Below are 13763 nucleotides of genomic sequence, written 5' to 3' on the forward strand. Positions count from 1 at the left end.
TACATATATATATATATTATATACATATATACATATATGGCACTATATATATATATATATATATATATATATATGGCAGTAAATTACCAGACATATTCCTGAATACTTTCATAGCTTCCAGTATATTTTTATTTTTACCACTGTTCCTCACCAATAGGGAATGTAGCATCTCAAAATTAAAATTTATTAAAGACTCCTTTACCTCTAAAATGTCGCAAGAAAAAAGTTACTCTGGAAAACGAGATATTGGAGAAACATACAGAAATGAGATAATGAAGAAATGAGCATTGAAGCTATCATGAAAACAAGATGTGTAAATGTTCGAAAACAAATTGCTCTATCCTGATTCCTTTACTAGAATTAACAATTATGAACAGTCTCACTTGAACATTTTTTTACTTGAGGGAATGGTGTTTTTTGGGGGTGGGGTTTGCTTTTAAAATCAAACACAAAAGCCAAAGGCAAGTGGTGGTGGCAGCAGGACTAGCAGAGCACATTCTCAGTTGAGAAGAGAGACTCACATGGTAATAATGAGACACAGAGCAAAGACCAAGGGAGTCTGGGAATCCCTCTATCATCTGATGACTGTAATGAAAGACCTGTCATATCGGTCGGCCGGTCTGGAGAGAACAATGTATATTACAAGCTTGCTTACAGTCACTGTTAGAGAGATTAAGATCAGTATATGTGCTGCCGAAGCGAGCACAGAGAGATTAAGATCAGTAATGAGGGGAATTGCCAGTTTAAAAGAAATAAACACTGCTTATTCCTTTTGTCATTCATTTATAAAACATTTATTGAGCACCTACGGTATACCAGCCACTGTCTTAGGGATATTGAGGTAAGAAATATTTTCTTTGCTTGAGGCGCTTATGAAATAACTCAGGGGACAGCTGGAAGATAACTAGTTGTAATACCATGAGAAATGTTTTCTAATATACTTCTGGTAAAGTACAATTGTATTACATAATAGGAATCAACTAGCTCTGAGTCAGTTTCACAGAGAAGGAGATGTTTGAATTGGACCTGGAGAGATGATAGTTGCTGTACACAAGGCCAGCATCAGATGATACATGCAATTGGTTGTTTTGAGATTTGAAACGAATCATTTAGGTAAAGCTATTTACTGAGGCATATCGATTACGAAGGCTTAAGTTGAGAGTAACAAAAACTCAGACACACGATTGTTCAAATAATGATGAAATTTATTAATTCACATATATAAAATTCCAGAAATTAAATGGCCTTAGGTCCTCCCCACTTTGCACTCTGTCATCTTCAGTTTTGGCTGCATCTCTGAGTTGGTAACACAATGGATGCAGCAGTCCCACATTTACAAAAAAGCAAAATGTGCAGAGGAGAAGTGAAACCATCTCTCTGGCTCTTTCCCTTAGGGGTAAGGGAATTTTATGGAAGCCAAAAATTTTACTTTTCCTTTGGTCTCATGGGACAACTGAGTTCTATATGGGCCACAGGATTGATTCCTGAATCAATCAGTGGTAGGGAAATTGGAACAAGAATGATGACACTAATGTCACACTGCCCCATGGGCCAACATGCATCGCCATGTTTTCTTACTATCTTTCAAGCAGAGAATGTAAGCACACATGTAGAACCAGTAAAGCAAGGTTTGATCACTTGTTCTTTATTTGAATATCATCTCCGAGTACATTTTCAACTGTTAAGGCACTTATTTTGGGGACAGGTCTTGGTTTCCTGAAAGTGAGTCTAGCGTTTTTGCTTCCCCTGTTTTGTCCTCCAAATATTTCAATGACTATTATATCTATAAAAAGACTGTATTGTAAATTTCTTCTTTATATGTTGTCATCAAAAGAAATTCTTTATTCCACTTAAGTGATAACATTATGGTGCCAAAATGTCTACCTTTTTAAAAATTTGTTTTTTCCACAGATGATTTAAATAAATATTGCTTTGAAGAATTATTTGACACAAGCAGATAATAGTATGAATATTCTTCTTCTGGTGCCTAATTTTCTGGTCTTGTTCAAAACAACTGGAATTAAAAGTTGTGATATAAATCTAGAGCTTCTGAATCTAATCCTTTTTCGTAAAGGCAAAATTGCCAAGTCCATATTACTTAGGTTACAGAAATAACTGTACAGAGATTTAAATAATCTACTGCCTTTCTCTTTTCGAATGCAGATATCGAAATGCCATTTTTCTCTCTAAAACTTCTCTTGACAATTTCAAGTGGTATCTTTTATTTTTTTTTCCAAGTGGTATCTTTTTTTTTTTTTTTTTTCAACGTTTATTTATTTTTGGGACAGAGAGAGGCAGAGCATGAACGGGGGAGGGGCAGAGAGAGGGAGACACAGAATCGGAAACAGGCTCCAGGCTCTGAGCCATCAGCCCAGAGTCCGACGCGGGGCTCGAACTCACGGACCGCGAGATCGTGACCTGGCTGAAGTCGGACGCTTAACCGACTGCGCCCCCCAGGCGCCCCCCAAGTGGTATCTTTTAATATCAAGATTACTTGGTAAGCCTAAAAGATGAATTTTCCAAGCATTAGCTCCACCTCCTTTTTTTTTTTTATATATATATATGAAATTTATTGACAAATTGGTTTCCATACAACACCCAGTGCTCATCCCAAAAGGTGCCCTCCTCAATACCCATCACCCACCCTCCCCTCCCTCCCACCCCCCATCAACCCTCAGTTTGTTCTCAGTTTTTAACAGTCTCTTATGTTTTGGCTCTCTCCCACTCTAACCTCTTTTCTTTTTTTTTTTTTTTTCCTTCCCCTCCCCCGTGGGTTCCTGTTAAGTTTCTCAGGATCCACATAAGAGTGAAACCATATGGTATCTGTCTTTCTCTGTATGGCTTATTTCACTTAGCATTACACTCTCCAGTTCCATCCACGTTGCTACAAAAGGCCATATTTCATTTTTTCTCATTGCCACGTAGTATTCCATTGTGTATATATACCACAATTTCTTTATCCATTCATCAGTTGATGGACATTTAGGCTCTTTCCATAATTTGGCTATTGTTGAGAGTGCTGCTATGAACATTGGGGTACAAGTGCCCCTATGCATCAGTACTCCTGTATCCCTTGGATAAATTCCTAGCAGTGCTATTGCTGGGTCATAGGGTAGGTCTATTTTTAATTTTCTGAGGAACCTCCACACTGCTTTCCAGAGCGGCTGCACCAATTTGCATTCCCACCAACAGTGCAGGAGGGTTCCCGTTTCTCCACATCCTCTCCAGCATCTATAGTCTCCTGATTTGTTCATTTTGGCCACTCTGACTGGCGTGAGGTGATACCTGAGTGTGGTTTTGATTTGTATTTCCCTGATAAGGAGCGACGCTGAACATCTTTTCATGTGCCTGTTGGCCATCTGGATGTCTTCTTTAGAGAAGTGTCTATTCATGTTTTCTGCCCATTTCTTCACTGGGTTATTTGTTTTTCGGGTGTGGAGTTTGGTGAGCTCTTTATAGATTTTAGATACTAGCCCTTTGTCCGATATGTCATTTGCAAATATCTTTTCCCATTCCGTTGGTTGCCTTTTAGTTTTGTTGGTTGTTTCCTTTGCTGTGCAGAAGCTTTTTATCTTCATAAGGTCCCAGTAATTCACTTTTGCTTTTAATTCCCTTGCCTTTGGGGATGTGTCGAGTAAGAGATTGCTACGGCTGAGGTCAGAGAGGTCTTTTCCTGCTTTCTCCTCTAAGGTTTTGATGGTTTCCTGTCTCACATTTAGGTCCTTTATCCATTTTGAGTTTATTTTTGTAAATGGTGTGAGAAAGTGGTCTAGTTTCAACCTTCTGCATGTTGCTGTCCAGTTCTCCCAGCACCATTTGTTAAAGAGGCTGTCTTTTTTCCATTGGATGTTCTTTCCTGCTTTGTCAAAGATGAGTTGGCCATACGTTTGTGGGTCTAGTTCTGGGGTTTCTATTCTATTCCATTGGTCTGTGTGTCTGTTTTTGTGCCAATACCATGCTGTCTTGATGATGACAGCTTTGTAGTAGAGGCTAAAGTCTGGGATTGTGATGCCTCCTGTTTTGGTCTTCTTCTTCAAAATTCCTTTGGCTATTCGGGGCCTTTTGTGGTTCCATATGAATTTTAGGATTGCTTGTTCTAGTTTCGAGAAGAATGCTGGTGCAATTTTCATTGGGATTGCATTGAATGTGTAGATAGCTTTGGGTAGTATTGACATTTTGACAATATTTATTTTTCCAATCCATGAGCAGGGAATGTCTTTCCATTTCTTTAAATCTTCTTCAATTACCTTCATAAGCTTTCTATAGTTTTCAGCATACAGATCCTTTACATCTTTGGTTAGATTTATTCCTAGGTATTTTATGCTTCTTGGTGCAATTGTGAATGGGATCAGTTTCTTTATTTGTCTTTCTGTGGCTTCATTGTTAGTGTATAAGAATGCAACTGATTTCTGTACATTGATTTTGTATCCTGCAACTTTGCTGAATTCATGTATCAGTTCTAGCAGACTTTTGGTGGAGTCTATCGGATTTTCCATGTATAATATCATGTCATCTGCAAAAAGCGAAAGCTTGACTTCATCTTTGCCAATTTGGATGCCTTTGATTTCCTTTTGTTGTCTGATTGCTGATGCTAGAACTTCCAGCACTATGTTAAACAACAGCAGTGAGAGTGGGCATCCCTGTCGTGTTCCTGATCTCAGGGAGAAAGCTCTCAGTTTTTCCCCGTTGAGGATGATGTTAGCTGTGGGCTTTTCATAAAGGGCTTTTATGATCTTTAAGTATGTTCCTTCTATCCCGACTTTCTCAAGGGTTTTTATTAAGAAAGGGTGCTGGATTTTGTCAAAGGCCTTTTCTGCATCGATTGACAGGATCATATGGTTCTTCTCTTTTTTTTTGTTAATGTGATGGATCACGTTGATTGATTTGCGAATGTTGAACCAGCCCTGCATCCCAGGAATGAATCCCACTTGATCATGGTGAATAATTCTTTTTATATGCTGTTGAATTCGATTTGCTAGTATCTTATTGAGAATTTTTGCATCCATATTCATCAGGGATATTGGCCTGTAGTTCTCTTTTTTTACTGGGTCTCTGTCTGGTTTAGGAATCAAAGTAATACTGGCTTCATAGAAGGAGTCTGGAAGTTTTCCTTCCCTTTCTATTTCTTGGAATAGCTTGAGAAGGATAGGTATTATCTCTGCTTTAAATGTCTGGTAGAACTCCCCTGGGAAGCCATCTGGTCCTGGACTCTTATTTGTTGGGAGATTTTTGATAACCGATTCAATTTCTTCGCTGGTTATGGGTCTGTTCAAGCTTTCTCTTTCCTCCTGATTGAGTTTTGGAAGAGTGTGGGTGTTCAGGAATGTGTCCATTTCTTCCAGGTTGTCCAATTTGTTGGCATATAATTTTTCATAGTATTCCCTGATAATTGTTTGTATCTCTGAGGGATTGGTTGTAATAATTCCATTTTCATTCATGATTTTATCTATTTGGGTCATCTCCCTTTTCTTTTTGAGAAGCCTGGCTAGAGGTTTGTCAATTTTGTTTATGTTTTCAAAAAACCAACTCTTGGTTTCGTGGATCTGCTCTACAGTTTTTTTAGATTCTATATTGTTTATTTCTGCTCTGATCTTTATTATTTCTCTTCTTCTGCTGGGTTTAGGCTGCCTTTGCTGTTCTGCTTCTAGTTCCTTTAGGTGTGCTGTTAGATTTTGTATTTGGGATTTTTCTTGTTTCTTGAGATAGGCCTGGATTGCAATGTATTTTCCTCTCAGGACTGCCTTTGCTGCATCCCAAAGCGTTTGGATTGTTGTATTTTCATTTTCGTTTGTTTCCATATATTTTTTGATTTCTTCTCTAATTGCCTGGTTGACCCACTCATTCGTTAGTAGGGTGTTCTTTAACCTCCATGCTTTTGGAGGTTTTCCAGACTTTTTCCTGTGGTTGATTTCAAGCTTCATAGCATTGTGGTCTGAAAGTATGCATGGTATAATTTCAATTCTTGTAAACTTATGAAGGGTTGTTTTGTGACCCAGTATATGATCTATCTTGGAGAATGTTCCATGTGCACTCAAGAAGAAAGTATATTCTGTTGCTTTGGGATGCAGAGTTCTAAATATATCTGTCAAGTCCATCTGATCCAATGTCTCATTCAGAGCCCTTGTTTCTTTATTGACCGTGTGTCTAGATGATCTATCCATTTCTGTAAGTGGGGTGTTAAAGTCCCCAGCAATTACCACATTCTTATCAATAAGGTTGCTTATGTTTATGAGTAATTGTTTTATATATTTGGGGGCTCCGGTATTCGGCACATAGACATTTATAATTGTTAGCTCTTCCTGATGGATAGACCCTGTAACTATTATATAATGTCCTTCTTCATCTCTTGTTACAGCCTTTAATTTAAAGTCTAGTTTGTCTGATATAAGTATGGCTACTCCAGCTTTCTTTTGGCTTCCAGTAGCATGATAAATAGTTTTCCATCCCCTCACTCTGAATCTAAAGGTGTCCTCAGGTCTAAAATGAGTCTCTTGTAGACAGCAAATAGATGGGTCTTGTTTTTTTATCCATTCTGATACCCTATGTCTTTTGGTTGGCGCATTTAATCCATTTACATTCAGTGTTATTATAGAAAGATACGGGTTTAGGGTCATTGTGATGTCTGTATGTTTTATGCTTGTAGTGATGTCTCTGGTACTTTGTCTCACAGGGTCCCCCTTAGGATCTCTTGTAGGGCTGGTTTAGTGGTGACAAATTCCTTCAGTTTTTGTTTGTTTGGGAAGACCTTTATCTCTCCTTCTATTCTAAATGACAGACTTGCTGGATAAAGGATTCTCGGCTGCATATTTTTGCTGTCTAGCACCCTGAAAATCTCGTGCCAATTCTTTCTGGCCTGCCAAGTTTCAAAAGAGAGATCAGTCACGAGTCTTATCGGTCTCCCTTTATATGTGAGGGCACGTTTACCCCTTGCTGCTTTCAGAATTTTCTCTTTATCCTTGTATTTTGCCAGTTTCACTATGATATGTCGTGCAGAAGATCGATTCAAGTTACGTCTGAAGGGAGTTCTCTGTGCCTCTTGGATTTCAATGCCTTTTTCCTTCCCCAGTTCAGGGAAGTTCTCAGCTATTATTTCTTCAAGTACCCCTTCAGCACCTTTCCCTCTCTCTTCCTCCTCTGGGATACCAATTATGCGTATATTATTTCTTTTTAGTGTATCACTTAGTTCTCTAATTTTCCCCTCATACTCCTGGATTTTTTTATCTCTCTTTTTCTCAGCTTCCTCTTTTTCCATAACTTTATCTTCTAGTTCACCTATTCTCTCCTCTGCCTCTTCCATCCGAGCCGTGGTGGTTTGCATTTTGTTTTGCATTTCATTTAAAGCGTTTTTCAGCTCCTCGTGACTGTTCCTTAGTCCCTTGATCTCTGTAGCAAGAGATTCTCTGCTGTCCTGTATACTGTTTTCCAGCCCAGCGATTAATTTTATGACTATTATTCTAAATTCACTTTCTGTTATATTATTTAAATCCTTTTTGATCAGCTCATTAGCTGTTGTTATTTCCTGGAGATTCTTCTGAGGGGAATTCTTCCGCTTGGTCATTTTGGATAGTCCCTGGTGTGGTGAGGACCTGCAGGGTACTTCCCCTGTGCTGTGGTGTATAACTGGAGTTGGTGGGTGGGGCCGCAGTCAGTCCTGATGTCTGCCCCCAGCCCACCGCTGGGGCCACAGTCAGACTGGTGTGTGCCTTCTCTTCCCCTCTCCTAGGGGCGGGATTCACTGTGGGGTGGCGTGGCCCGTCTGGGCTACTTGCACACTGCCAGGCTTGTGATGCTGGGGATCTGGCGTATTAGCTGGGGTGGGAAGGCAAGGTGCACGGCGGCAGGGTCGGGCAGGCTTAGCTCGCTTCTCCTTAGGTGATCCACTTCAGGAGGGGCCCTGTGGCAGCCGGAGGGAGTCAGATCCGCTGCCGGAGGTTTGGCTCCGCAGAAGCACAGATTTGGGTGTTTGCGCGGAGCGAGCAATTTCCCTGGCCGGAACCGGTTCCCTTTGGGATTTTGGCTGGGGGATGGGCGGGGGAGATGGCGCTGGCGAGCGCCTTTGTTCCCCGCCAAACTGAGCTCTGTCGTCCGGGGGCTCCGCAGCTCTCCCTCCCTTTGTCCTCCAGCCTTCCCGCTTTCCGAGCAGAGCTGTTAACTTATGACCTCCCAGACGCTAAGTCGCGCTTGCTGTCGGAACACAGTCCGTCAGGCCCCTCCGCTTTTGCAAGCCGGACTCGGGGGCTCTGCTTGGCCGGCGAGCCGCCCCTCCGCCCCGGCTCCCTCCCGCCAGTCCGTGGAGCGCGCACCGCCTCGCCGCCCTTCCTACCCTCTTCCGTGGGCCTCTCGTCTGCACTTGGGTCCGGTGACTCCGTTCTGCTAATCCTCTGGCGGTTTTCTGGGTTATTTAGGCAGGTGTAGGTGGAATCTAAGTGATCAGCAGGACGCGCGGTGAGCCCAGCGTCCTCCTACGCCGCCATCTTCCCCTCTCCTCTCCAGCTCCACCTCCTTTTTAGGGCTTAAGTCACAAAACACCATTCAATGGTAATTGTTACCTTCCTTTCAGTGGGCAATCACTCTTGATGAACAACAGTGATAATATTAATAACACTCTATGCCTCCCTCCAAGAAACTGAAGACATCTCAGTTACGTTAACTGGTATCAATTCATCAACCCTGCAAGGAAGGGAGGAGACACTATTATTTTAATGAAGAGTGTACTCTGGAACCATGCTGTGTCCAAACAAAAAACAGCTGAGGTGGATCAAGCAAGGGTGTGCTTCTCCTCTCAGGTGGGGAAACCACCTTAGTCAGGTGTTTATTGGACATTTGTTGGGATATTCCTAAAGAGTTGACTCAGCATTCAGATTTCAAAGGGCTATTGAAAATTATCTCCATTCCAGAAATAATACTTATCAAGTGACTTGGGGGTGTAAGTCTCTTTCCTAGAAGCTATAATCATTGACTTAAATTCAGCTTTACATGTTGATTTTCCATTTCTTAATTTGGGGGTGAATAAAATGAGTCATGCTGGTGCCTAGAATGTTTGGTCTTGCTGCTGTTCATTGGTTATTTCAGAAGTCACGTGATGAAGATGCCTTTTAAATTAAGATACTGGCAGCACTGTATTCCCTGAGTTTCTTTGGCTTTTGGTTGTGAGTGCCTCTTCTCAACAAGCTTTCCATCATGATTGAGCCCTTCTTGGGAACCTGGAAGCTGATCTCCAGTGAAAACTTTGAGGAATACATGAAACAACTAGGTGAGAAATACCATTACAAGATTTAGAAACTGGCAACACATTTTGTTATATGGTCAGCTTTGCATTTCACAATAAATCTTCCTATAATTCTCTTTTTGGTGATCTTAGGAAATAGTCATGTAAGATTAACAAAGTTTATGTATCTACTTTTGATTTTAAAAAGTATATATATTTTGAGAGAGAAAGAGAGAATGAGCAGGACAGGGGCGGGGGGGGGGGGGGAAGAGGGAATCTCAAGCAAGCTCTGTGTGTCTCATGAACTATGAGGTCATGACCTGGGCCACAGGTGGATGCTTAACCAACTGAGCCACCCAGGTGCCCTGTTTTTTTAAATAACTAGTAATAATTGTCTCATTTTGGAATACTAAGCTCACATATACTTCCTTGTCATTATCTTTATATTTAAGTCCATTTATCCTTTTTGAAAATATTCATCCTATCCCCTGGATAGAGTTTCTCCCCAGCTTCATCATTTCATTTAATAGCATTTCTTAGCTTCAAATTTACAGATAATAATTTCTATAATTAAATTTATCAGCTAAATTTGTTTCAAGCTTTGCTTTAAGTTATAACTTCAAAAGAACAAAAGCAACAAATGAAATTTCTACTTGGTTAATGTTTTAGAGTCTTCATATATATGAGAGATACTTAAAAAACATTATTTTGAAGAATTTCAAATTTTTTATTGGAGAAATGGAACATTTTTACTCATTGAATGTCTCTCCATTGGCTATTTCTCAGAAGTCTAAACCCTGTCCATTCTTTAGCTCTATAGTCAAGTTCATAAACATCAATTATAATGGCTCAGGTCTATAGCAACTCAACTATTCTTCACTAATGCTAGAAGAACAGTAATTATTTAATAATTAATTTTTAATAGTTAATTAAGAGAAGTCTTCCTTGCAATAATAAACTGCATATAAAGCCAAGAATTTTTTAACCTTATTTTCTTCTTTAAATTTGGTTGAGGTGATCAATGCATAATAAGTCAGTGTGTTCATAATGTAACATTTGTCCCTTTTTCATGCTTAGTATTAACTTTCTTAGGGAGATAGGAGAAACATACCTCTCTATTTCTTCATGGATTCATAGACCCACCTGTTTTGAGTTTAAATTTGGGGGCATCTAAGAAACTTTGGGCTTATGGCAAGAGTAGCCCTTGATTGACTGAGAGTGGACTGAGGCAGAGGACAAGAGGGAATAACAGCTGAGCACCTACTATGTGCCACTGCCATGCTAAGTGCTTTCACTTAATCTCCTAGCACAGCTAGGAGGCAAGCACTATAGTTGTCCACGTTTTGCTATTGAGAAAGCTGAAGGTTAGAGAAGGGAAATAACATGCCCGAGCTCACAAGTGGCCAAGCCCAGGTTATAACCACCTCGCTCTTCTCTCTTTTGTCATCCACAGCTAACACCGCTTCTCCACAGTCAGGTCTGTCTTGTTAGTTTCACAGTCTGAATGCAAAATCGAGTTTGCTATTGGTACAGGGAGAGAAGATTCAGCTCTTCTGCCCACCTATTACAGGAATCAAGTTTGACCATGGACAATCCCCAACCTGAACAGGGCCAGGCTCTAAGCCAAACTGTCATTTGTCTACTTCCTCTTTTCTTGGCTAGATCTGAATGTAATCTGCAAATAAAAGAGGGGCTTGGGCTTCCTAAGTCATACTCTTTTCGAGGAGTTTAGATACTTTAAATTGTATTTCTTGTTTTGCTTTTTTTTCCTAAGTGTGCTAAAATTCTCAGTTAGAAAACCTGTGTTTAAATCTCAGCTCTGCTACTTACCAGACACCTCACTTAGAATAAGCCTCTCTCTCTCTCTCTCTCTCTAGGATGCTGTGTACTCATCTCTAAAATGCAGATAGTAATACCCCCCTCATAGCTGTTGTAACACTCCACAAGGTAAAGCATGAGTTCTGATTCACTAAAAGGCACCATGCAGCTATACATTTTCGAGGAAGCATGAGTCTCCAAGATTTTCGATGAGGCACAATAGCCTCAAAAAGTGAATTTAGCTTTTCAAAATGTCAAGTGTAATTACTGACACATTTTCTCAATGAGTTTGCTTGGCTCAACCTAGCTATTACAGTGAGCATTGAAGAAATTACAGCGCATTACCCAAAACCTGAACGGAGGAAGTATGTATTCTTTTTAAATTGCTTTCCAACATGGTTGTTAGCACTTCTTCCTAAATGTGTTAGGAAGTCATATTGCTTTCTCCACTTTACAGGAATGAGCGCAGCAGCCCGGAACCTGGCGGGGTTAGCAAAGCCGATAATCAGTATTAGTGCCAATGGGGATGAAGTGAACATCAAAGTAGAAAATTCCCTCAAGAACACTGAAATCTCCTTCAAACTGGGGGAAGAATTTGATGAAATCACAGCAGACAGTCGGAAAGTGAAGGTAAGAACTAAATAAGTCTTCCTGGTGTTCCACAATCCAGAAAAAACTAGGAAGCACTTGAGCATGGTTCATTCATATCTAATTTGATTAATTACCAAGTCACTTTGGGCTTGTTTTGTTCATTACTATTGCATATCTCTAAATTCAACCCTTTTGCAAGTTATTCTGATGGTTAACAGGCCAAAAAATTTGATGTGTTTTTATTTCTTTCGGATCTCTTTGCATAAAAGAGCATATACAAGAGAACAATTATTCACAAATAGTTTAGGTATTGTTCGGGGAAGGAGAGCATTAACTGAATACTCACTTGGTACCTCTCTAGTTTGATGATAATAAATTATGACAAGAACTGAAAGGAGAATTTGGGTGAAAAAAATGTCAAAACAGAAATGAAAAAGTAGATGAAAAGTCTTCTGTAGGTGAAAATGTTGTGAATTGCTATTTCTAACTGATTCCTTTATGCATTTATAGAGCATCGTAACATTAAGCAATGGTTCAATGATTCATGTCCAAAAATGGCTTGGCAAGGAGACAACAATCAAAAGACAAATTGTAGATGGAAACATGGTAGTGGTGAGTTTTCTGTAAATTGAAATTTTCCGATACTCCTATTTGAGGCATGCTTCTCAAGTTACTCAATTGTTTTACATCCTGATGTGAGAGTCTGGAGAAGGAGGGGTAGAGCAAATTTAACCTTCATGCACCAACTCTAATAGATCCCTCTTTGCTTTTAGGAATATACCATGAATAAAACTGTCAGCACTCGCATTTATGAAAAGGTATGAAGGAAATTTCTACATCAGTGGAAACTTGTTCACTAACAAGAAACTGGGACTTGAAGAAGATATGCCTCAGGGCCATTGATTTAAAAAAATTGTTCAACATAAATTTGCTCAATAAAACCATCAAATTAAGTGCAGTTTTGGAGCTGTGTGATAGTGAGGGTTGGGGACAAGCTGATTAATTGGTGAGGTAAGAAGCGACTTGCTTATTATATGATTATGAGAGCACCAAAGTTCCCCTACCCTCTGTCTACCTGACTTCTATAGTCCTTAGGTTCCCTCCAGTGGACCCATTCCATTTAAGTTAAGGCATTCTGTCAAAGAGTGCTCTGTTGAAATTCCTGTGACCTCAAAGAGGGTATAATACACTGCAGATACAACCACTAGGAACTACTTTGGGCAGTACAGATGCTGGAAACCAACATGCTGACTTTCTGTTTTTGCAAAAGGCTGGCCCTGCTTATATAGATGGATAGAGCACAAAATACAGCCTGGACATTATACACTGTGACACTGTGGTTGAATTATTGTAGAAGAACATTTGAAACAATTATTGTCTCACTCGTCCATAAGCCCACTTAAAATAATCAGGCCAGTACACCTGTCACCACTGTTTACAACTTAGTCTTTGCAGAATGACCTTATATTAAATGCCAGTACTGAATTTCTAAGTTCCTGGTAAGAATATAATATCTAGAGCTACACAAAGTCCCTTAATAATTTCATTAACTACTGTTACTAGGAAGTACTCTCAGGGTTTAGAGAAAAGAGGAAGAATTATGTAAATACCATGTTGTACCTTAAATTCCAAACTGATAGCAGTCAGTCAAAAATAAGTCGTGAGAGTTAGGTTTAATATGGGCTAAAGTAGAATGTCCATGTAATTTGTTGTCTACAGTGGAAAGGGACTGTATCAATAATTACCCTTGGACAACAGGCAAAAATGGGGACTGCCCTAGGCAAACTGCGGGGTATGGCTGCCTTTGTAGGGATGAAATTGAAAGGTAATCTATAAAATGAATAAGCATGGGAACCAAATCAAGGAAAGTAATTAGGCCAAGGAGAGGATCTAGGATTGTCATATTAAACCCTGAAGACGCCTAAGCACACAGCTGTGCGCCTGAAGTGATGGGCTTGGTGGTGGCCACACAGCTGCTGGATGTGGGCGATGACAGGCATTCCCGCAGGACTTGGGCCTGTCCTACCTAAAGGACTCAAGTGTGTACAAACTGTGACCACGCTTGCTCCCCAGAGGTCAAAGGGACTCTCAACACCCAATGTGTCCTTGCACAAAGAGGGACACGGGCCAATCCTTCTTTAATCAG

At 40.1% G+C, this 13763-nt stretch overlaps 1 protein-coding gene across 1 annotated transcript; it reads left to right on the forward strand.

Annotated features, from left to right (window-relative positions):
• Window positions 1-9128: 9128 nt before the first annotated feature.
• LOC115506413 (fatty acid-binding protein 9-like) lies at window positions 9129-12568 on the forward strand. Its single transcript, XM_030304396.2, has 4 exons — window positions 9129-9253; window positions 11484-11656; window positions 12128-12229; window positions 12391-12568. The coding sequence occupies exons 1-4, from the start codon at window positions 9181-9183 to the stop codon at window positions 12439-12441; spliced, it is 399 nt and encodes a 132-aa protein (XP_030160256.1). The 5' UTR covers window positions 9129-9180; the 3' UTR covers window positions 12442-12568.
• Window positions 12569-13763: the final 1195 nt, after the last annotated feature.

This window comes from Lynx canadensis, chromosome F2, assembly GCF_007474595.2.
Source record: "Lynx canadensis isolate LIC74 chromosome F2, mLynCan4.pri.v2, whole genome shotgun sequence".
Lineage (NCBI taxonomy): Eukaryota > Metazoa > Chordata > Mammalia > Carnivora > Felidae > Lynx > Lynx canadensis.

Excerpts from the sequence above, each read along its gene's own strand:
- LOC115506413 (XM_030304396.2), top strand. The coding sequence starts at position 9,181 with ATGATTGAGCCCTTCTTGGGAACCTGGAAGCTGATCTCCAGTGAAAAC. Across the intron at positions 9,254-11,483 it reads GGAATACATGAAACAACTAG|GAATGAGCGCAGCAGCCCGG; the intron begins GTGAGAAATACC and ends TCCACTTTACAG. Across the intron at positions 12,230-12,390 it reads TAGATGGAAACATGGTAGTG|GAATATACCATGAATAAAAC; the intron begins GTGAGTTTTCTG and ends CTTTGCTTTTAG.